Source organism: Gadus morhua, chromosome 12 (genome assembly GCF_902167405.1).
Source record: "Gadus morhua chromosome 12, gadMor3.0, whole genome shotgun sequence".
Lineage (NCBI taxonomy): Eukaryota > Metazoa > Chordata > Actinopteri > Gadiformes > Gadidae > Gadus > Gadus morhua.
This window is the reverse complement of record NC_044059.1, coordinates 8530083-8552897: the sequence shown is the minus strand read 5'-3', so window position 1 is coordinate 8552897 and position 22815 is coordinate 8530083. Positions and strand designations below refer to the sequence as shown.

Here is a 22815-nt window from a genome sequence, read left to right as displayed (position 1 = left end):
CTGTTATTTTAACTTCTCGTGTGGGTTCAACACAAGATGGGCCTTTTAGTCGCGTATTTAATTGAGATGAACAGTTGAATGGATGCATCGATGAGTGAGTTCATAGTAATGATCCATTTTTTCTACCATGCTAAAAGAGCCATGATTTCCTTGCGGTCAGATTGATCAATAAACTTGTTTTGATCAAATGCTTTGCAGCATTTTGATGATGATCTGATGAGCAATGGAACACAGGTTTCAGTTGTTGTCCATTGAGGCTTATCAATACTGGATGAGTTTAGACACCCAGTGGACCAGCAGGTGGTATATTATCACTATCCAGCTGTTAAAATCTCTAACCACTGTACACATGACCGGCTCAAACATCTGTGCGCACACACACACACACACACACACACACACACACACACACACACACACACACACACACACACACACACACACACACACACACACACACACACACACACACACACACACACACACACACACACACACACACAAACAGTAATGCCAGGAAAGAGTTTGTGATTGGTGTATCATACTCTTGTAACCTATGGGCTTGTACAAAACAATATTGGTGACTTTATAACACATCCCATTGTAAAGGCCTAGTAAAGCCTAAAACACGTTTCCTTTTTACATGTGTATTCAGCAGGACTTGTTCATGGAATCAGTCTGCCCCTGGGGCCCCTTGATAAGCTTATGTAATGCTGCTTGCTCAGTACAAAGACGTTTCGTTTGTTACAACCTCCAGGCCTAAGTCTATTACATTGGTGCGTCATTAAAAAGGCTGCTTCTGCCTCATCAGCAAGCTAAAGTGCGGACCTCAACCGAAACGTCTAAGTCTTTGGAACCTTGCCTGGGAAACAATTTCAGTTGAGCAAAAGCAGGAATACTATGCGGAAAAATAATGACAAGTTATACAGTTGAGACATGGTTATTGGTAATGCCAAGATGTCAATTTCCTCGGATAAAGTTAAGCGGCATATAAAACCAAGTTTGAATGAACTGAATATAATGATCTTAATTTGCAATCAGGATAAAAAAGATGTGCAAAGCAGTAATGCAGAGTAGAACAGCACCTTCTGGGATTCTACAAAGCTCTGTATTCAGTTAAAATATTTAAAGCAAACACTTCTGTCCATGAACATACTAATGACCAAAAGAATGCTATGGAGTTCCCATGTTCAGATAACCAGACCAGCTGTGGCGGGGCATAAGAAACACTCTTTGCTTCCAACATTAAAAGGGCCAATGTGCCCTTGAGCAAGCCAGCCGAGCTGATAGCGCTGGCCTTATGCCAACGACAGAGCCTATTGGCTGCACCAGCCAGTACAAACATCCAAAGACAAGCAAGGAGGCCGGGTTTTATTTGAAAACCGTTCAAACCTCAACGCATTACCACTCAAGGTGACATCGGCAAGACACACAACTTGAACGCACCTCTTCCTATCCACCCAGTCTGCAAAATGCAAAGGCCAGACTTTTAGCTATTTTGCAACGCAGTACATTTAGTAGACGACACTAAAAAAGTGTCATCTTGCAATGGAATCCTTCAACCGCTAAAAGCCTTGTCAGATCCGACACGAGAAACGACACACTGAAAATATCACGAGTCTTCACGTAGAGCAGATGTGCATCGTCACACACTCCAGAATAAATGAAACCCAAATAACTGCGTGACCCAGTCCGCGCTTTAAGTCTAACTATGAGAGTATGTTTTTCCTTTGTCATTTCGTTTCTAACCTCCGGGAGTTGGCTTGGTACTAAACTGAACGAGGAAAAGAGAGGGAGGGGAGGTGCTGCGGGCTGATCTGAGCCAGTGCTTCCTACCTTGGACATTTTCCAGTACGAAAATGGATAATGAGCGCACAAACACACACACACACACACACAGTATATATGTCCATTACACACACAGACAAACACATCTTTATAGTACACAGTGTGGCACTGGGAAATATAATGGGAGAGAGCGATAGAGATACCAAGAAAGAAGGAATAGCAGAACGTTGATGCTCATTGGAAACTCTACGAGAATGCAGAACAGTAACGGCACTGAATACATTGACACCGAATAGATACGAGAGATTATTCATCGCACTACGGCCCAATTAGCAAAGAGGAAGAAGAGGGCAGAGACAAACAGAAAGAGAAAAATGAGAGGGAGAAATTAAAACTAGATTCAGATTCGCACGGATACCAACATGCAACAAGGTCTTGACTCATGACTATAGTCAAATTAGGTAACATTAGAATACAATGAAGTAAAATATTTAAATATAGAATATCAACATAATATATAATATTTACCATTAGAATAACTAAATGCAAAGTTCCACCTGCAGACTTGGCCACCACTAAACATCCCCACTGAACTGGTTGCTATCACACGACGAAACCAACTAACACTGTACAGCTTATTAGCGAGTTAACTGAGCTGGACATGAATAGACACTTTTTTATCAATCCTCATCGGTGATTTAATGGTTTAATCATGTGCTCAAAACAACTCACAGCTTCCCCTGATTGGGAATTTCTCCAGCTACATGTTCTACCCATTAAACTTTCAAATGAACCAACATGGCTGCAGGCTTTAAACATTTCTTTGAAAAAACGATGGAGAGCGGAACATTGTAGTAAATTATGTACCTCATAAAGCAGTATCATGCTGTTGGTTGTTAAAGTTCATTTAAACCTGATAATGTTTGCAAAACAGGCATGATGGAATATAGAAAATCAATTAACTTTCGGTTCTACATAGCTACAGGGGAAATTATGGGCTTGTTTTTGCTCCTAGACAATGTAACCTAACCAGTATAGCCTTTGGATTTTACCATTACAAATGAAGTGCTGTGTTCATCCGTGTGGATAAAAGTGAGGCACTTGCTTCCTTGCTCATGAATAGAGTTTGGCAGTTTATCCAAATCCAACACAATTTTAAGATGCAGTGGCAAAAAACGCAAATCACCAAGAAAATGTGGACGTGCAAAGGTTTAATTTGGAAAATGATTTGATATGTACTGACTCTGCATTGTCAAATAATCAGGGTTCCCCAAAAATAATGTTATGTGCTATAAATGCTATTTCCCAATTCAACCATGTAACTTTTCAAAAGGACGAAGGAAGTCAGTGTCTTTCAGGTCCACTCTTGGCATGACTTTAGGTTAATATCTGAAGTCTGAATGCAGTCGAGCCAAAATCTGGATGCACTGGGCGTTTCACTTTCTTTCGCTTTGTTTCAACCACGTTGCTCAAGCGAGAATCTGTGAAAGAGTGATTGGCTTAACACAAACCCAGCCAGAAGTAGTAAACTCTAAAGAAGTGTCTGTGAAGATGTCAAACTAAAATCATGTAGACGACCAGCTCCTGTAGAAATATTTCAGTCGGCTATCTCTGCACCGAACCAGGAAGCAAGACCCCTTGCAGTGTCTGTTTTCCGGCCCATGCGCTGTTCTTGATGATGACAGATCGCCAGCAAAGGACCCCCCCCCCCCACCCACCCCCCCCCACCCCGTGACTGCTTTACATAAGGGGGTTGGAGCACAAACTTTGGGAAGATCCCAGATCATGTCATTGCACCATTCATTCACAAATACAATGGATATGGAAAGTCCAGAAGACAGGCCCGACATTAATGATGCTTGTCGCTGCCAGCTGAGATAATAATCCCCAGAAGACTCCCGAGAGATCACAGGAAGGTAGGTTCTCACGATAAATTGCGCACAAATGCAAGCCAACGTTTTTCCCATCAACAGCCAACCCAAATTCCCACAACAGCAGCAGAAAGCCATCACGTTACACCCTCATGTGGGCAGGAACACGTGTAAAACACAAAGCTAGACAAGACCGCAGTGGACGCCGAATAGACAAATATCAGCCATCAGACGCGTGCTATCTAAAAATAAGGCGTGTTGGTGGCCAAGGTGACAGACGGGCTGAGAGGAGACATATGAGGAAGAGGAGGAAGCGATCAGCCCCCTGTATTGGAAAGAGAAGTTGTGTTTTTGCTATCCGTGAAACCCTATGTCCGAGTGACAGACCCATTAATCAGTCTCTGCGGCATAATCGCCATGTTCGGTCCGATAAGGAAGAAAAGGCAGTCCTGAGACAATATCATCCCTAATTCATTGCATTGCACCACAACATAGGTGCAACCCACCTCAGGGAATCTTAGCACCAATCCATCACACCACTCAATTGGTGCAAGGCCAAACAGAATATGGAAGGCTGGAGAGCTACTGTGGTTATGCATACATTTCCTGTATCACCTAACCGTTGGACTCATAAGTCCCCCCCCCCCCCCCCCTTCATTCAGCTGAAGAGGGCCAGTTGGGACCAGCACACTTGATACCCATCCAGCAGTTGGCTCATTGCCATTCATGAGTCTTGGAAGGTGGGATGGAAAGAATACACACTGCCAACATGGCAAAGATAAGAGAAAACAAGCAAGGAAGACAGAGCAGCGGGATAGAGCTACAATAATGGGTACAAAAGGAAGACGGTATAGTATAGTTTATAGTTTAGGTATGACCTTAAGGAGAACATTAGGCCAGGAGGGAAAAGGGAAACTCAAAACATACGATACGAGCCGCTTACACAGCAGCACTGAGGGAATACGTGGGTCAGATCTCTCCCAAACCTTGCCTTGGGTTGTGCTGCGCATTTGGTCTCATTTATGAATGGCCGCGTAGAAAAGAGCTCACCTTCTCAACAGCAAGGGAATAACCCAATCCTACCACGTGCAACAGATAAAAGGCATTAAGACCCATGAAGCCCTCCTCCAGTACTGCTCAGTGAGGGAGTCGAAGGAGAGGGCGTTACACTAAATCTTTAGGTATTCCCCCGGCCGGGGTCCAGTGGAATTTATGAACCTGACGAGGATCAGCCATTAATTTAATCATTTTATGAGTGTGGCAGGGCTACAGTAATTATAGCGCAGAAGTCAAATTCCTACCATTATTACCTATTGTGTGTTGTAGACCTCTTAGCCATTTCCATGGCTAAGAGGTCCCCTAATCCCCTAAAGCCTAATCAACCCACTTAACACAGTACACAACAGTCTGTGAGGATTCATTCCCCCTCCACCTGCACGCAGGCATGCTGATCAAAGCATAAGCAGCACTAATTTGAATAAATATGGAGATAAGAGAATTAATTTGCATTGATTCACCTGGGAGCCACAGACTCGATGGGCCTATCAAGGCAGCCAGCTGCCGGCCCGAGGCCCGGTTCGGTCTGCCTTGCAGGAGGTGGATTAAAATAAGGTTAGTCACCCACCAGCCTGCAGGCACGCTGATTGAACCCCTGCGGGAGCCTGGCACGCCAGGTCGGACCGATCACCCATCAACCCATCAACTTTTCTGTCAATTTCAATTTCTTACTTTGAATCAATATCATTGGTTGGATTTTACACGGTTAGTACGTTGTTATCTCGAAGGAAAGGTTTTCTGGCTGTTTTTATTGCAAGGGCATTATAATTGACATGCATATGGTCATAGTTTTAAATGTACATTCTTCATGGGGTGCTTGCGTTGATGTACAAAACTTTATTCGATATGGAACACCATATGATCAAATACATATTGGCTGTTGAATAGGTGTGTGTTTATGTATTGTTTACATTTAATTGTTGCGCATGAAGTTGGACTCTATGCATGAAAAGTGCAATATAAATATAGCTTTTATTCATCCATTAAATAAAAACAATAGGGCATTTCTTTCCTCTTGCACGCATGCAACACCTCTCTGCGGTTCTATATTAAGAACCAAACAGTTTCGGTGGTGACTGTTTCGCACTGCGGCCCCTGGGTGGAAAGTGGAGGGAGGGCTGATGGTGAGTGGTGGTGGTGGTGATGACGTATGTCCTGTAATTGTTAGAGAGAGAGAGCAGAGTGCTCTTATGTAAACTGGGTGGTTTTGGGGGCCAGGACGAGTGAAACACTATCAGGCAATAGTCAACAAGATGAGGTCATTATCTCAAAAGGCAGGATTGCACACGAGTAAGACGGATCAGTGGGGGTTCTGCCCTCGATCCATTATTAGTTGTGAAGGTGGACATATATGGTATGAAGGGGCGGAGGGAGACCATGTTACTGTGTAGAGAGTCAGCATTTCACTGACTTGGCACGAATAAGCAGCATGAAGAAGAATCAAAGTAAATTCATGTTTATTTCTAAAATCTCCTAAACCAAAAGAGACAGAAAAGGAAAGAATCGTCAGAGGTTAAAGTATATGATGATTGTGTGTATAGTCGTGGAAAAACCAGCTTAAACCGTACAATCATTCCGAATGATGAAAATCAAAAAGGCAAGCGCTGAGATAAATCTAGAGAGCGAGTCATGCATCAGTAAGACAGGTTGAGTTAGGCCAAGGACAATGTCGAAGAGCCTACCGCGGCCGACAGTGAGTCAGCCTACTACAGTTACTGGGAAGTCAGTCCTGTAGGAAAATAAATACCATCAGGCTACACAATGGACTACGTCCTCCCTAGAACACACCCAAACCGCTCTCCGGCAGCCTCCACATCATTGGTTAGCGTTACAGTACAAAGACACACCCTCGATCAGGACAGGAAACCGACCAAACACCACCCGCCACAGCATCCGCCCCTCCACCACCACTTTTACTGTTTCGCTTCGGGATATATTTTGCATTATATCATTATCATCAGATGTTGACTTATAGCCACCGCTGCAGGGTGTTACACACCTGCCAGCAACATATATAACTTGTGTTATTTAGTTTTACTGGGAAGACTTTGAGGTAGGACTGTGCAGCTTGCCATTGCTTTAATAGCGGTTGCCACTCAAATGCTAAACTGCCTTGATGAATGGCCGTTTGAAAAAGGTAATGGACTGCAGCTTCATTAGCCTAAATGAACCCAAGGCTACCGAGGCATACCAAATACTAACAACTGGTCTCCACGGGGGAGACGTACGCCAGTCTAATTATAAGCACTGCTCACTCAGGCCTGGCACCCTGCAACACTCCCATATAACCCAGCTCCTGTGACAGCTATGACTAAGGGTAAATAGACAATTAATATTTGCCATATGACCTCACATGATGTGAATCATGCGCCCAAGTATATTGAACAAAATGGAATTAAGGTAATGTCAAAACGGTCAACCTGACGCTGAGGACAATGAGAAATGGATAATTTTAAAAAGGTGTTTCATGTATTTCATAAATTATAGGATTGTATATTAATAATACTATAATATACTATAAAACATAAGTGTTGTGTTGTTATGGTTCAATGGAGGGGATCGATTTTCTTGATCAAAGAAGACTCTGAGATGAGTTGAAGGCGATAGGAGGAATTCAAAAGAAAAATTGAATAGCTATAAATCAAATTGGACTTTTGCCCCTCACGGTCTTTTCATCAATGGAAACAGCTTAACGATAGATCTTGTTCCATTGTTGACACGAGACGGAGCAACGCGGATAGGAAGATGAAGCTAAGCTTTATCTGCTTAGCCACGCCATGAATTTGTAAGCATTCAAGAGGCTGAAGTGAAGTACACTCACTGGAGACTACTGATCCTTATTGTGGATGAGTTGCAGATGTAAGCTCTGCATTAGGCAATGTACTTTAGGTTCGTCATTGTCAATAACTACCAGCATGCATACGATCGGATGATTTTAATGACATCAACAAAAGGACATTGTAAACATTGGTTTTCTATAACCTATCCAAGGATTGTTATGTTGCAGTGCGCTTTGAGCATTTTTTTAAGAATAAGAGCGATACAAAGTTATCATTACACAGATGTCTTGGTTTAACGGCTGTAACATTTTATGAATCAGTTATGACTTTGAGGATTGGTATAAAAGGTTATTCTGTTCACTCCTCCACCTACTATTGTATTGTGAACAAATAACAGCAATAACGGTAGTAAGAATTGTAATAGGCTCAGCAATTGTTTTTTTGTTTTTTTTAATAGTGCTTCCTTCCTACACCCCTGCTTGATAGTGTAGTTCATCTGTCACTACATACACAGCTTAAAACCGAAAACAGGGGATGCGAAGGGAAAAATGTGGGTGTGCCATCACACCACCACATAAAAACAACCCTCTCCACATGATGGGCCCCCATATTCTCTGGCGCAAATTTAAAAGCAAACACCAAAATGGAAACAGATGTGGAGCAGTTACAGTTCCTCTGCTCTGGTGTGCGTTTGATGATGATTCTTTTTGGTGTTGCGATTTCTCTCCTGGTCGCAGTAGAATCCTTTTCTCTGCCAAAGATAACTTAAAGAGTTCGGAAAAATAGACAGAGCAGTGGTGGGGGTAGAAGATGTGGAACACGTGTGGTTTCATATGTCTTTGGTCCGCCCTCTTGACCCACAAGGAACCTAGTGGACTTTGTGGTCCAATAACTCCTTTTTATGATCTCCTTCAAAAGGGTAATGGTCTAGTTCGCCTTGCTATGCAAGCCAGCTGCTCAGAGGCGGAACCTCAACTGCATTCTATTCTCTTGAACCCCTAATGAACAATACGAAATAAAGAGTTGCAAATTGAGGAACTCAAAGTGCAAGGCAATTCATGGAAAACCCTGCACTTGAGTAACGACAAAAAGAGGAAACTGACCTCTTGCCTTGCAAGTCAATCTGGTTACCATAAGTACATCTTCAGATTAAAATAATGAATCAGGCTAATGTATACAATTGAACAACTTTACAGTGATGTTATACACTGCAGCGAAGTAAAGTAAGGGGACAACATTAGTTGAGACTTGCTCCTTGCTTACCACATGAGTAAGCAAAGCAAATCACCAAAGCAGTTTTTCACAGGGCGTTATACAAGGTGAACTTCCACAACAACAACTCGGATACAAGCCAGCTCTTCTCCCGTTCCTTCTCTCACAGCAGACTGGGCGGTGTTGTTTAAAATATGACTTTCAAGAAAATGAAAAAGCGAACAACTTCTGTGACATCTACCCCTGGTTTCAAGGGAATGATGCAGTAGAAGACAGCACAGGGAGGGGAGGAACCGCTCCTGAATTGTTTTGGTAAACCCATGATATGCGAAAAGTGCAAGTGTAGGCCTTACTCGCCTCTTTAGGTTTTTGTCTATGGACTTCGAAAAACGGTCCATCAACAAATAGATGGATTTCATGTGACGTTAGGCAAATCTTAAAACAGTCACACGTCACCATTGCATTTTGAATTTCAAAATGACGTGTAACTATGCATGCAGCACTGTATCCTGACTTGGAAAGGACGATCCAAAATGTAACACTAATGCCTTGTACCTTTTTGCATTTCAGCGACAAAAAATATATAAGCCACGTATTTCATTCAAAATTAATAATACACGTCGTCTTCATAATTAATTTGGCACCAACCAAGCCTGACCCCAATTGTACATGTGGAGCAACCAACTAGTCGACTCTTCCCAAGCCCCTCCATGGTCCCATACACACTTCCCGGGCCCCAGTTTTCTTCAAGATAAAAATAGAAAACTGGCAGAGACCACTAACACCAGATTATATTTGCAAGACGCAAACTGGTTACTTTTTTCCTAACGAAATCCAATGCAAAAAGCATCATTGAATATATTTACCTGAATCGCGGGGAGTCCTTCAAACACTCCTCAAATTCCACAGCGATCTTCATTTTGCTTGCAGGCTGGAGAGATGTTTGATCAAAGCCAGTAATCCAGGCAGGAATGTCTAGTTACCTTTCTACTGTGGCGCTAATCCCTGCGAGATGTCAAACTGTCTGTCACACTGCGAGCTAGCCAGCGCGGCTAGCTTGCTCTAAATACAAATATCTGACAATTCAACCATAGACGTGTAGATTTTAAATGTCTGTCTCTATCGACTCTACAGGAAAAGTCAGTGGAAGTGGCTAAAAAAACAACGAAGTGTGTCTCTAGTCGCTAGGTCATAGCCGCTAGTGAAGTGGAAGCGTCCGTTCCCGTTCCTTCACTAGGAGCGGAGAGGCGCTTCCTGAATTCTCCGCGGGACACCCAATCAGATCCTAGAGGGCGAGAGGCGCTTTTCTGAATGCTTCGCGGGACAGCCAATCAGACCGCTCCCAGCTCGAGGGCGAGCGGACTACTACATAGTTGTTACGCTGTTTGAAGTGTTTCTCTGTTTAAGGTTGTGCTAAACATCTGATATGTTTATAACCTTGGACATTTTTTTATTCTGAAATGCAATTAACCAGTCAAATATTGCATATAAATGGATTATGAACTATCCGAATTTGAATCACAAAAAAAGGTTCTGAAATTTAGCAAACGTTGGTAGGCAACCCATGGCCATACGTTAAAACAACACCAGTGCACCACTTTGAGTAATTAGTTGCTTTATCCGCTTATAAATGTTGTAAATCCATGGATAACTTGTTTTTGCGTGTCCAACTGCCACCTTGTGGCCATGGGTTAGCACAACACATTGACCTGAGGAAAACCTTCCACAAGCACAGGTGCAAGTCACATTTTTAAAAATGCACTTTGTACGTGATCCTGCATTAATAGATGTATGGGCATTGATACATCCAAGCCTTTTGAATTAGGAACCGTATCTGTTGGAACTTAATGCATTTTAGCATTTTGTAATATAATTAATGACATAGGTCTGAGTCACATAGATTTTGCTAAGATTGTTTAATGAAGAAACAAAAATGCACATCTTTGTGATTAAGTACATGCAAATTCGAAATACAAAAACATATGAATCAGACAATCTTGAGACACACGAAAGGAGACAATGATTTTCTGTGTTTGTTTGAAAACATGGTAAATATTTAGCTTTCAAAAGCAAGGTGAGGGGCAGGAGAAAGAGGGCATGGCATATCCATAGCGTAGATTGATACACACTTACATGAATACAGTAAAGTATTGCAATCTCCATCTTGAGGTTAAAGTCAACTTGTGAATAAATGTGTGCGCAGTCGATCCTTTTATCTCAAGTAACAAAGTTAACAAAACTCTTAAGCATCCTTTTTGCAACAAGTCACACGTAGAATAAGAGGTTTGTCAGATTTAAGCCACATCCAGTATGAGCTATAGCAGATTGAGAATCTGAGTGAAGAGGGAGCAATAGATACAGCTTCGATCACGCATTATCCACTCGTAAATCATAAAGAAACAGAAGCATGCCACACAAAGATGAAGTAATTTTAAGATTCGAGTTTCAGTAATTGTATTTAAGTCAAATTCCTAGCCAGGCAGACTCACCTACTTGTATTATGGTTCAGATATTAAATCCAGATAATTGTATCAATAATGTTCCTAAACCATGTATGCATGTCAACATCATGCTTTGAACTTAGTTTTGGTCTACCACTGGATATATTCAGGAGTTCAAGAGTTTAAACGGATATTTTCAGAACAAATGCAAGTAAAGTGTTAGCTTTAATGTAAGCTCAGTGATTCAGTGTTCTGCTCTTGGAGCTCTAATACTACTCCTTAAAGCCACAAGGCTCAAACTCAATATGGCGGCCCAATCTGTGTAATGACCAACAAACAGTCTTCTGACGTGTGCATAAGGCCTGAGGGACAGATGCATGTAGAGAGAAGCTTTTAAAATATATGACAAGACATGCTTAGGGTTCAAATAAATTAACACAGTAATGGGCAATCACACATTTAAGGGCAATATGTAATATCCGGTTATAACAGTGCGTACAACTACATTTAATATAGCATTATATGAAAACCCCTTTTCACATCTTTACAAGACCTTTGTATTACATAAAATGTGCTTTCTATACTCTTTCAGACCTTCCTCCACATTGAATCTTTTGAACATAAGTTAAATTACAAGTGGTATTTTCCTCTTGTCTAAACTCTAATATGACAGAAGGGCTAAATAGCACTTAAGACAGTCTCTATCTCTTACTCTCCCAGAGCCTTCCAAAGCTCTCTCTTCACAGAACCAGCAGAAAGACTTGTGCTGGGAACTTAAGACAAGGCAAATGCAACAACCGGCAGCTTTACATTACAACAATTTAATTCATCCTGTAAAAAAAAAAAAGTCCTCCAAATGTCGAAGAAGATACACCATCAGGGGCAACATAGCCCCACCAGTTATGAGAATGCTGATTTAATTTAACCGTAAGTTTGTATAATTTATAATAATTTACAGCTTGAGCTTTACATTTGAGCAAAGTTCCTGTTGACATGTCTTGCATAACATGCGAGACATGACATTCTGAACTGACAGAATGCTCCATACTTAACAGAGAGAAGTTGATTTATGAGGGATAAGTAGATGAGATGCATTGGAGCGCATTACTGCAGCGGCAAGGAAAGGGATTGTTCTGTATTGGAATTCAGATTTTAACCGGGAAGCCATGCTATAAATCGTTCATGAGTGAGATTGATTCAATATATTTTAAATACATATATTTATATTTTAGTCGTGAAAATTCTGCTGGTTATCAAGTAGAGGTGAAATAATAATAGGTCCAATTACAAATAGGGTTAATCAGAAGCCTCTATAATTGGTCATGAATAACACACTGGAATAAAGATATGGTCACACACAATCTTAATCGAATGGCATTATGTTTCATAACCATAGAGTGCTAATTGGCATTATCATTGTTATTATGAGTCATACTATGAGGACACAAGAAAACTCGCCAAGGTGATTTATATAAAAACTGTGTGGGGAATGGGAAAAAAAAAAGGAGAGCCAGGTTATGGGTCATAAATAAATGGAACCCTTACTCACTACTGCAACCACCATTGAGATAAATAATGCAGAGGGCCATGCGTCGACAGGGCTGCTGTGGAGAGACAGTGGATCTGGTCAGCAAGCCCACTCTGCTCCACGACGGAGGGGAGAGGGCTACCTGCTTCATAACAATCAGTGGTCCAGCACAGTCTTTAAAAAGGAGCTCGGGGACAAGTCCCGGTTCTTAGTCCTTGGCGCGAATCAAGTGTGAGAGAGGTCAGAAAGGGAAACGAATAGGCTTCTTGGCAACAGTGGAAGTCAGTTGTCTGCATTAGCATCTCTTCCAGAAGTAAAAGGTCAAAAACACTTTTTTTTTTTTTTTTAAGGGGTGTATTGCACTGCATTGTTACGTTATTTAAAGGAGTTGTAGACAAGGACGACAGGCCGGCAATGTTATTGGCTGTTGAAGGTGTTGAATTATAGTTGGTGTGGACTTGGTGGTCGGCTGGTTGGTGCAACACCAGGACAGCGAGTACAGTAGCGGAGTAGTCCGTCTGGATCAGAGCAGAGATGAGCAGGATAACACAGGGACAGAGCGAGGAATTCCACTCCTAGGAGTCCAGAGATTCAGCTAGGAACCAGAAGAGAAGAGCGTTAGAGAGACACATGACAGAAAAATGAAGAAAACAAAAGCAATAATCATAGTCTTTCTGTTACGCTATTCGTCAAGTGATGAGGTCCATTTTGCCTTGAACTACAGGGATTGGAGCACACTAATGGTTACATGATAACAAGATAAGCTAAAGTTTGACAGCTTTAAATCAAACGGTTTCGCAATGTTTGTGTCGCTTCATGCAAGACCACCATTTTGATTCAGTTACTGTATTCCCTCTGAGCCAACCTTTCCACAATATCTGGGATACAGCATAGATTACCTGTGTCAAAAATCTGCCTGCTTAAACGGAAGGTCATGAATGACCGAGTCATGGTGAAACTAACAGAGTTTACAACAAATGCTCAGTGATCTAACAAAAATTAGAAAGATATCCTGGCGGACTGAATAAACCCGTGGATGTAAATATAACAATGGCACCGATTCACCCATGTCAATCTGGAGCTACGCATTAATCTCTGTGAGTGACAATGCTGACAGCCAATCAAAATCCTGTCTTGAGTCGCCCGGCTTAACTTGCTCCATCAATCAGACGTTCAGGGGGAGTCACATAGTGACTGAGTGCAAATGAACGAAAGAGGCCGAGAGCACAACTACTGAAGCGTTCCTGAAGGCCAGAACTCTTCCTCACCTTCCTGCGGAGGGTCAACGTGGATTTCCTCCGTCTCCTCCACCTTCTCCTCCTTCTCCTCTGTTGGTTCTGCTGCCGTGGCCACCTCCTCCGTCACGTCCCTCATCTCTTCGTCTTCGTCCTCATCCTCGTCTTCGTCATCCTCGTTGGCGATGAGCTGACGGGCGAGCTTGATGTTCATGCCTTCGTTGTAGTGCATCTTCCTCATCATCTGAAACTGTGACCTCTTAGCTATGAGAGAGGGAGAGACATTTGGAGTGGGTTACCAACAGCTGGTGTGCAGCGGCATTATTGGGGCTTATTAACACTTGTACACCTGCTAACTACTACACTATTGGCTAAAGAGAAAGTACTAGTACATCAAATTTAAAATGAGAAGGAGGTACATAAGAGAGAATGCAAAAATAGATGGCAGGAAAAAAAAAAGCAGTGACACTTTTTTTGTGTCTTGCCAACGCAAACACAGAACTTGAACTGCAGACTCAATTCTTCCCGCCCTTTCACGGCCGTGCCTCAGTAAAGAGTGATCTCTCCGACCTAATCACCAACATTTTACGACCAGTCCCTGATACGGGTGAACCCGCTGCCATCCGGTCCACCGTTGCCGTTTTTCGGTTTTGGTTTTGAGACATATAAATATTTCCTTTTCACCATAGTTACAGTGGACATTTCCATGTTGACTGCTAACAACTTAATGAGTAATGTTTTCAATAACATAACAAGGTGAAGTTACAGATTAACCCCCCCCTGTATGGAGCCAGATCCCTTTTCCTGATGCCTTGCTTCTACTTATATTGCAATGTAAAGGGTTGATCTATCTAATGGATTCATCAACATATTGCTGTAATCTGCTATAAGCTACTATACGCTACATTACTACAAATCCATGATGATGAAGAAGTGGTTTGAGATGCTAGGATTAAACATCACTCAATGAGGAGAGTAACGGGGTTATATAAGAAATATAAAAAGAATGGAAGGCGAAGCAACTTCAAAAGCAGTCTGACTACAGACGACACCGGGCATCTGTAGTGGGTCTATTTTTGTAAACAATCATTTGAGAGAAAGCATCACTGCTAACTGGGGCTGGGGGGAGACATCCAGCTATGATGAGGTGGATAGAGTATATGACCCAGTTACCATATATGGAAGTGAGCGACATTTAGCTGGGAGACCGTTAGAGGCCACACTCACAATGAGAGACCTGAGTGAAAGACAGAGAGGCCGAGGGTGCATGTAATGGTCGGGTGCTAGCATGTGCGAGAACTTGAACACATTATTACTGTAGAGATGATGGGAATGTTTTGGACTTGAATGTGTAAATGGAATAAATAGATTACACAACGGTACACTAAATCAAAGAGTTTGGAAATTGTAGCGCGAGATGCCTCATCTGCCAATCACGTCTGGGAGGATACGTTAGCCTTCTAATCTAGTCCAAGAGACAGTTGACATCTGTCCGTCACTAATCAACCAGTCTGCAGTTTAGAGAGACATCAGGCAAGCTAAACTAAACACAGTCCACACTGTGTGGCTAGGAAGTGCTCTAGAGACTCAAGTCTTTGAAGAGGGCCGATAGACACACAGGGAGAAGGCTTGGAGGCTGTGGTCCCAAAAGGGCCATTGTTCACTTGGGACAGCCCCAGTGTGTTCGCCACCGCTCTGAGGGAGTAATACGGACAAGACGTTCGGTATAAGGCTAAAGTTCATTGTATGTGTGTGACTGTCTGTCTGTCTGTCTGTGTGTGTTTGCAGGGTATCTGCAGATTTCAGCAAGTCAAATTTAAGACTTTTTAATACCACCTTGAATGAAATTTAAGACCTAAAACACACAATGGTGGGGGGCATCCTGCTGTATTATAACCCAAGCATAGCATGCGTGTCACTCAATGAGACTCATTCACCTACCCATTGTCGCAGACTAGCTAGCAAGCACGCAGATAATCATTTATATATGCAGCTAGCAAGAAAGAAGCCTCTCTATATGTCCTTCCTGAAAAGTCCAACGAGAAGAATAATGCTCCGACAAATTTAAGACCTTGAGTTACAGTATTTAAGACCAGCATATAACATTTGGAACGAATTTAAGACTTTTCAAGGCCTTAAATTTAGAAACGTGAATTTAAGACTTTTTAAGGATGCGCGGACACCCTGGTTTGGTCCTGTACCTTGTTCTTCAGCACTTATCTCCTCTTCCTCCTCCTCTTCACTGCTCCCCTCCTCCTCCTCCCCCCCCATGAATCGGTGATCTACGTTCTCTGCTGCCGTTAGCCTGAAAGAGACGGATGGGGGAAATGGAAGAAGCCTTATTAAAACAGAATATATAGCAGGGAGGGGCGCATGACTAGCCAGGCGTCCCCGGTGGTCTGTCCGCGTGTTCATTCAGAGATGGGATCTCACGCAGCAAACCGATGAACCCAAACCCCATTCTCCGTGGAATATACTGCCAGGTCAACCTGAATAAAGGAAAGAAAGCGACCATCACACAGAGACGTTTTATGCTGGTTCCAGAACAAAGAGAAGGATGGTCGCCTGCAGAATCAAACCGTTAGAGTAAAAGCTACAATGGCCCTGGGGAGAGGCTATTAGTCCGGGAGAACCAGCAGACAGCCACTGAGATGGAGAGAACCCAGGGGGAAAGGAAACAATTCAGCCTCGAAGTCGGAATAACGCAAGAAAATGATCGGCAAAATGTGGCAAGAGCAATACATAAGAATGAAAGAATATAATGTTGGAGATGATTCACAGACAAGGAGGAGAAGAGTGAAGTGACCAGCAGGATGAGCGGGAGCAGCTGTTCAAGGCCTATCAAAAAGGCTTTTGGTGAATCAAATGTAGCTAATTGACTTAGGAGCCTGGAGCTGTCTTACATTCCCTTCTTGTAGCACTGAGCCCAGGCCCACACCCTTCCTGGATAATGCACTACCTTGTATGAGCACAGTGGCCAGGAGCAAAGTCCTACTATTAGAATCCAGCACAGCTCCCATTCGGCTTCCCATTAATCTCACACATTAAAAAACATGATTGCTTAAACTATTTTGTGACGCGGCAGCAAAATGATTCCCATCCGCACACGCACACACACACACACACACACACACACACAACCCCCAATATTGCAGTCCGTTCGGAGGCAGAGGAGGCAGAGTACAGTAGACTGCGACAGCATTCTGCCTGGGCAGCTCGGGGCTGCAGGCATTGACAGAGCAGCTGCTTCACGCTGCAGCTCAGCCATGAGTTACTGCCAGGTCAGGCCTGGATGCCTGCCTTGCTACTGCTAGTTGCTGCTAGCGCTACCGTTTACCCTGACAGCTGCTGATGAGTCACACCATCCTTACTCCTCCTTAACACATGTTAAGGAGGAGTCCCGGATGGGTCAAAAAGTAAAGAAAGAATTTCCCCCAAAAAAGGGACACTAAAGGATTACTTAACTTAACTAACACATACACACATCATACTCCCATTTCGATTATAGAAAAACGGATGATGGAGGATAATCCAAAGAATAAATAGTAAACACAAAAGTGTGTACACAGCTAACAGTATGCAGAAGCAGCACTTTGCAAGGCACTACGACTCGCAACCATGTGCGTCATTGGAGAGACCAGAGGATAAAGCGAAGTAGCTGATAAGACAATAACTTTCAAAGCACTTTCACCATGAGAATAGCTGCGTACACATGCAGGTCAAATGGGGTTGTTTTTGGTTGGCTGTGGCAATCAACTGCGAGATCAGGTATCAAAGTCTGATGACAATATACACTGGAGCTCTATCTCCTCTCTCCCTTCCTTCCTTCCTGCCTGCCTCCCTCCCTCCCTCCCTCCCTCCCTCCCTCCCTCCCTCCATATACTTACTTTGAGGCTAGGTCGTCGGCCGTAGGCGCGCTGTGACCGTCTGAGTCACTGAGGGCACCCTCGTCATCTTCGTCACCCACCATCCTGAGAGGGCACACAGAGAGGCGTCAGAGAATGAGATGACAGAAGAACCAGAGACCTTTTAGGGAACGAAAGACCGGAGGAAAGAGAATGGAAGGGTTTGTGCATGATAGGTGAATGAGACAGTGAGAGTGAGTGAGTGAGTGAGTGAGTGAGTGAGTGAGTGAGTGAGTGAGTGAGTGAGTGAGTGAGTGAGTGAGTGAGTGAGTGAGTGAGTGAGTGAGTGAGTGAGTGAGTGAGTGAGTGATCAGGTAGAAGAGAAAGTCGATTCAAATCATGACAGGCAAAGGTTGGTCAATGTTGGGATGGGAAGAAGATGACAAAGAAGGAGGAGACACGACAGCAGAGTGAAAGGAGGGAGAGAGAGGCGAGGAGCTCCTCACCTGTTGTAGGGCGTGCTGGGTTCATCTATCTTCATCATACCGTAGTCTTTGTCAGCTGGGTGGTACGTCGCAAGGATGTTCATCTCGTCCCACTTTTGGGACTTCTTCCTGTGGAAGGAGATGAGAAGGGCAGAGGAAGCACGTTGGTCACAGAGGAAGAACATAACCCAAAACAAAACTAAAAAGGATTGGAGTGTTACCACCAGCATTTCTACAGAGCTAAACATAGAAACAATGGTGATTAATGCCATTAATAAATGGAAGAATGTTTGACAGAAAGGTGCCGCCACAGAGAACTAAACTGATTAACAAATAAGCATATTAAAATACTTGGGGAAAGAGGATAAAACTATTTGCAATGCAGCCCTCGTTTTGTGCAGAAAGTCTTGAGTCAGGATAAAAAAAGTCTCACTGTTCCAGTTTGCTTTTTATTTGGACAACTGAACCGAGTTGGTCTCTGCTCAAGGGAAACCTGTACCAACCATATTCTCACAGCTGTGTTTGAGACAATAGACTGACCTTTGAAATCCATGAAGGAAATGAATTAGAAAAGGGCCCTGTCTGCCTTAGAAAATAAAGACAAACTAACGGCAAGGGAGAAAACCATAGAGATTTCATTTCAAATCACGAGTGCTCAATTTAATTTAAATAGAGCTTTTCTAGACACAGCCCAGTCAGCTTGGGGAGGGCGGGGTTATCCCCTAATCACAATGCACGGTGAGGGCGCTTATGAACAGCCTCTCTTGGCAGCCTCAGAAGGAAGAGGAAGGAGGAAAAGTCAGAGCTCGGCAGGTTAGCATCAATATTGGAATTGATCAGTGGGGGGCCTTGAGGACATGCTGTGTGGCTGAGACTCTGAACCGCCCTGGAGGGGGGGGTAAAGTATGCAAGTAGGCAGATCGTAACCATTATAATTACACTTAAGAAATTACTTTGTAAATTCGCACACCTGAGCTCCAACCAGCCTTGTCGGGTGTACGTGACTCACAACCACCACGGGCCTCCGTTCCACTACAAATCCAGTCAGCAGTGGTATAATCTGTAATTTAACGAGTGAAATGAAATGAGCGTGGATGACGCAACCTCCATCTGCGAGAGAAGTGGATCGCACTCCCCTGAAGGGCAGAGACTAGCATCAGGGACTAAATATAGAGACGTATTCCTGCCTATGCTTTGCAGAGCATCCTTCCGAGGTGGCCGACAGAAGGGTAGGTCTTGCTTGAGAAGAACTCATTAACTGGAGTGAGCTGGCGCCATGGTTAGCCGAGATGCACTATCGGGTGGCATTGTCTCAGAGTGAGTGGTGTGGAAAGGGTCTAAAGGTCTCCGATGTTGCCGTTTCTAGTGTGTTCACTTCGGAGGGGTTCAATCAAACGGATCCCTGAGAGATAAGAAATGGACACACAGGAACATGACATGCAGGACCTTGTTGGCTGGTGTGGTTAGGATTAAGCAGATCTCGCCAGGTTTCTGGTGAGTTTTATAAGCGTATCTTTACATATTTTGCAGGCAAAAGGGCATTGCTGAGGTTAATTATTTAGGAATATCATCCTCAAAATACCTGGGCATGTGGAGATGAGGTCTTTCAGAATTATTTAGTGAGTCAGAGCACGAGGTCAACGTCCCTCCCTAGGCTGATAGACAGGTGGTTCCTTATGATATCTTTCAATTATGAATACAAATTATCCCCAAATATTTCTCTTGTATAATTCAACTCAACTTTAACCAATCCTGGCACAGTATCAAAAGAGTGTTATACCTAACCCTACAGAGGAACAAGAGTGTATACCAGGACAAACTCTCAAACTTATTGTTGACCTGTCTGATTTCATTTATTATCCCATTTGTAAGATGGATTTTTTTTTAAGTCAAGTGCCCTCAGTTGCCCTCAGTCGGCATCGATGACCAGGATAAAATGTCCTGGTAGGGGGTTGTTCCTTCACAATATAGTCTAGCTTTACTGCGTGCCGATGCCAAGCTGTCAGCATATGTGGCTTGAAAGATAGTGAAGGAAAGATACAGTTTCACAGAAGCGCATGTCCTTCTCCAAACACACAAACCATTGTTGTATGGAATTAAATATGCATGACAAGGAACAACGATAATGGTTGGTTGATTGAAGGCAAGAAACAGGGCTCCAATAGGAAAAAAAAGATGTCAGCCCATCGAATTCAGTCGTTCAAACAATAAAGAGTTTGAGTAACAGGTTTAGAGAAATGTTAATGTGAATGTCTCCCTTAACCAGCAGGTACCCCAAAACCAGCTTTTAAAATATTTATTCATAAATAGGATGTAATTTCCTACAGGTGGACTGGAGTCAAGTTTGATTAAAAAGTAGAACCTGGTTTAATTTGCCAGTGCCTGTCTTTCGGTATTTTAAGAATAATAAATGCAGAATTAACTTTGGCTTCTCTTGATAATAAAAGTAAACAAACAAACATAACAAAATAAACTAGTTTATTGAAAGCCCTAAATCCTTCGGTCATTAAGGTTAAGGTTAAAAAGAAGCAGAAGGAAATTGTCTGTTGACAGTCTGCTCATAATAAATTACATTCTGTTGAAGCTGCATTGGCCGCAATTCAATGCCCTACAATAGAGCATATTGTTTTAGGTTTGTTGGCACAACCTTGCATCATGGTCAATACCTTTTGAAAGTCAGTCAAAGTCTTTCCAAGGTCAGACACGTCTCCTACGAAGCAGAAGCAGTCCTTATTAACTAGCTGAAAACCTGCATTACATTTATTCAGCTGGCACTTTTATCCAGAGCGACTTACGATAGGTGTATTCAACCATGAAGATACACCCCCAAAAAAGCAATATTCTTTAGTGCTACATTTAACAAATAAGAGGTAGAGTTGTTGTTGCGGTTTTCGTTGTTTTCATTGGCCGAGACACGGTCTTAACAGGTGAGCTTTCAGTCTGCGACAGAAGATGTGTAGGGTTTCTGCTGTCCTGTCAGTGGAGAGCTCGTTCCACCATGCTGGTTCTAGCATGCTACAGTGCAGCTACTGTGCAGTTTGTATTTAGTGCTGCCTGGTAACACACATCATCCTATTTTCTTCAGACTATTTTCGTATCAACACAGAAAAAAATGGTGTCACTATCGGGAATGGAATATATTAATATCTGCCATCTTGCGTGAGCGTGACCTATTTTCTCATAGGGCAGTTCAGCCAAAGGCTGTCGAATAACATCTCGAGAAGGAGAAAAGGAAACAACGCTAAAGACAACATAACATTCTACACTATACCCTACAAGGGCTTGTAAATGCTCCCAACAAATGCTTTGCCAGGTTTTACTTTTAGTAAGTTCAAGGGTTAGATTATCCACTGGCTAAGAGTAAACTGATGTATAAGAAGAGGTCAAACACTGAACATTACACTTTCACTGATTTAATTTGTTCTGTATTTATTATAATACTAGTTCTGAACTATTAATAATAATCAAAAAATATATCAGCAGTCAAAGACATCTCCCAATAATGGGTGATTTGCATTAAACTGCTGGCCAATCTAACGAGGGAACTCAGGTCAATAACCGGGCCAACATGTACTGTACATCACTAACGTTACTGGATCTGCGCATCACTAGTATGGCTCTACCAGAACCAAACATTGTCAACGATGAAACCTGAAAGGGCTTGCCTTACTGCCGTGGAATATGTTTGGTATGAAAGACGGTAATCTCGAGTTGTTTGCTGACCGGTAGCGAAATGGTCAGGAACAACCAGGTGTTTGTAGAAACGGGCCCCAAAGGCAAGTGTACAGTGTCTACTGCCTAGTTACAGATATGGATCGTAACGTGACTGTGCCGCCCCTGTCACCACCGCTGCTGTTAGCTCCTGCCTGCTTATTCTCTGCACATCTAGCTAACTGATTAGGTTCGCTCGTCCAATAGAGCAGGGATGAGCACCATGAAACACACATAGACTTTGCAATAACTACACATACAGTGAACTCTACATACATGGAGCAATGATGGAATACGTTTAACGACATAACCGCAGTTCGTTGGACCACCGGTGGCGGCTAACAAGTGTTTAGCTAGCAGCCTTGGCTAGGAGTGTGGGCTGAAGTTAGTTGGCGTGTGACTTACTGCTGGTCATCCTCAGAAAGTCCGGGCGTTTCTTCGGGGTTTTCCGAGGGCACATCTTCGGGCAGGGGTTTGATGTTCGTCTCGTTGTTTTTGTTTTTCAGGATACCTTTAATCGGTCGTGTCGCTGCCATTCCACACGCTGTGTGACCGCCGCCGGTTTTCTCAAAGTAGGCAAATTGTCTCGTAGCAATTTCTTAGAAGAACGCAATTCCTTATAGATTAATTCAGTTTTGACTACCATAAACCGAGGACCAGTTACGTTTTATATGCACACATCCTCATAACTCTACTCTCTTGAACAAAGTTGAGAGTAATCTATCATTCCTGTGCTGCACACATTGACAGTGCGCACATCATACGCATACAACTGCCAAGCAAGGCACTACCTTCGCGCGGCTCTGTCTTCTTGGACCTTCAATCTCGCGAGAAGTCAATAAAAATTGGATCGTAAAATACGC

At 43.0% G+C, this 22815-nt stretch overlaps 2 protein-coding genes across 5 annotated transcripts in view; both read right to left on the bottom strand.

Annotated features, from left to right (window-relative positions):
- The window catches only part of LOC115555096 (arf-GAP with coiled-coil, ANK repeat and PH domain-containing protein 2), a 49554-nt gene extending 39587 nt beyond the window's left edge, over positions 1 to 9967 (bottom strand). For 2 of the 4 annotated variants that reach the window (XR_003978815.1, XM_030371766.1), the window contains exon 1: positions 9574 to 9967. Coding sequence is in view for 1 of the 4 variants with exons in the window: in XM_030371766.1 (XP_030227626.1) it covers positions 9574 to 9626 (53 nt within the window). In the remaining 3 variants the exon portion in view is untranslated. The remainder of the gene's footprint in view (positions 1 to 9573) is intronic. The other 2 variants (XR_003978817.1, XR_003978816.1) reach the window with 1 other exon arrangement.
- Positions 9968 to 12969: 3002 nt separating this feature from the next.
- Positions 12970 to 22749, bottom strand: ppp1r2 (protein phosphatase 1, regulatory (inhibitor) subunit 2). Its single transcript, XM_030372755.1, has 6 exons — positions 22358 to 22749; positions 18263 to 18370; positions 17799 to 17882; positions 16113 to 16216; positions 13945 to 14175; positions 12970 to 13271 (listed from the first exon to the last, which is right to left on the bottom strand). Exons 1-6 carry the CDS (start codon positions 22486 to 22488, stop codon positions 13252 to 13254), a joined length of 678 nt encoding a protein of 225 aa, XP_030228615.1. The 5' UTR covers positions 22489 to 22749; the 3' UTR covers positions 12970 to 13251.
- Positions 22750 to 22815: the final 66 nt, after the last annotated feature.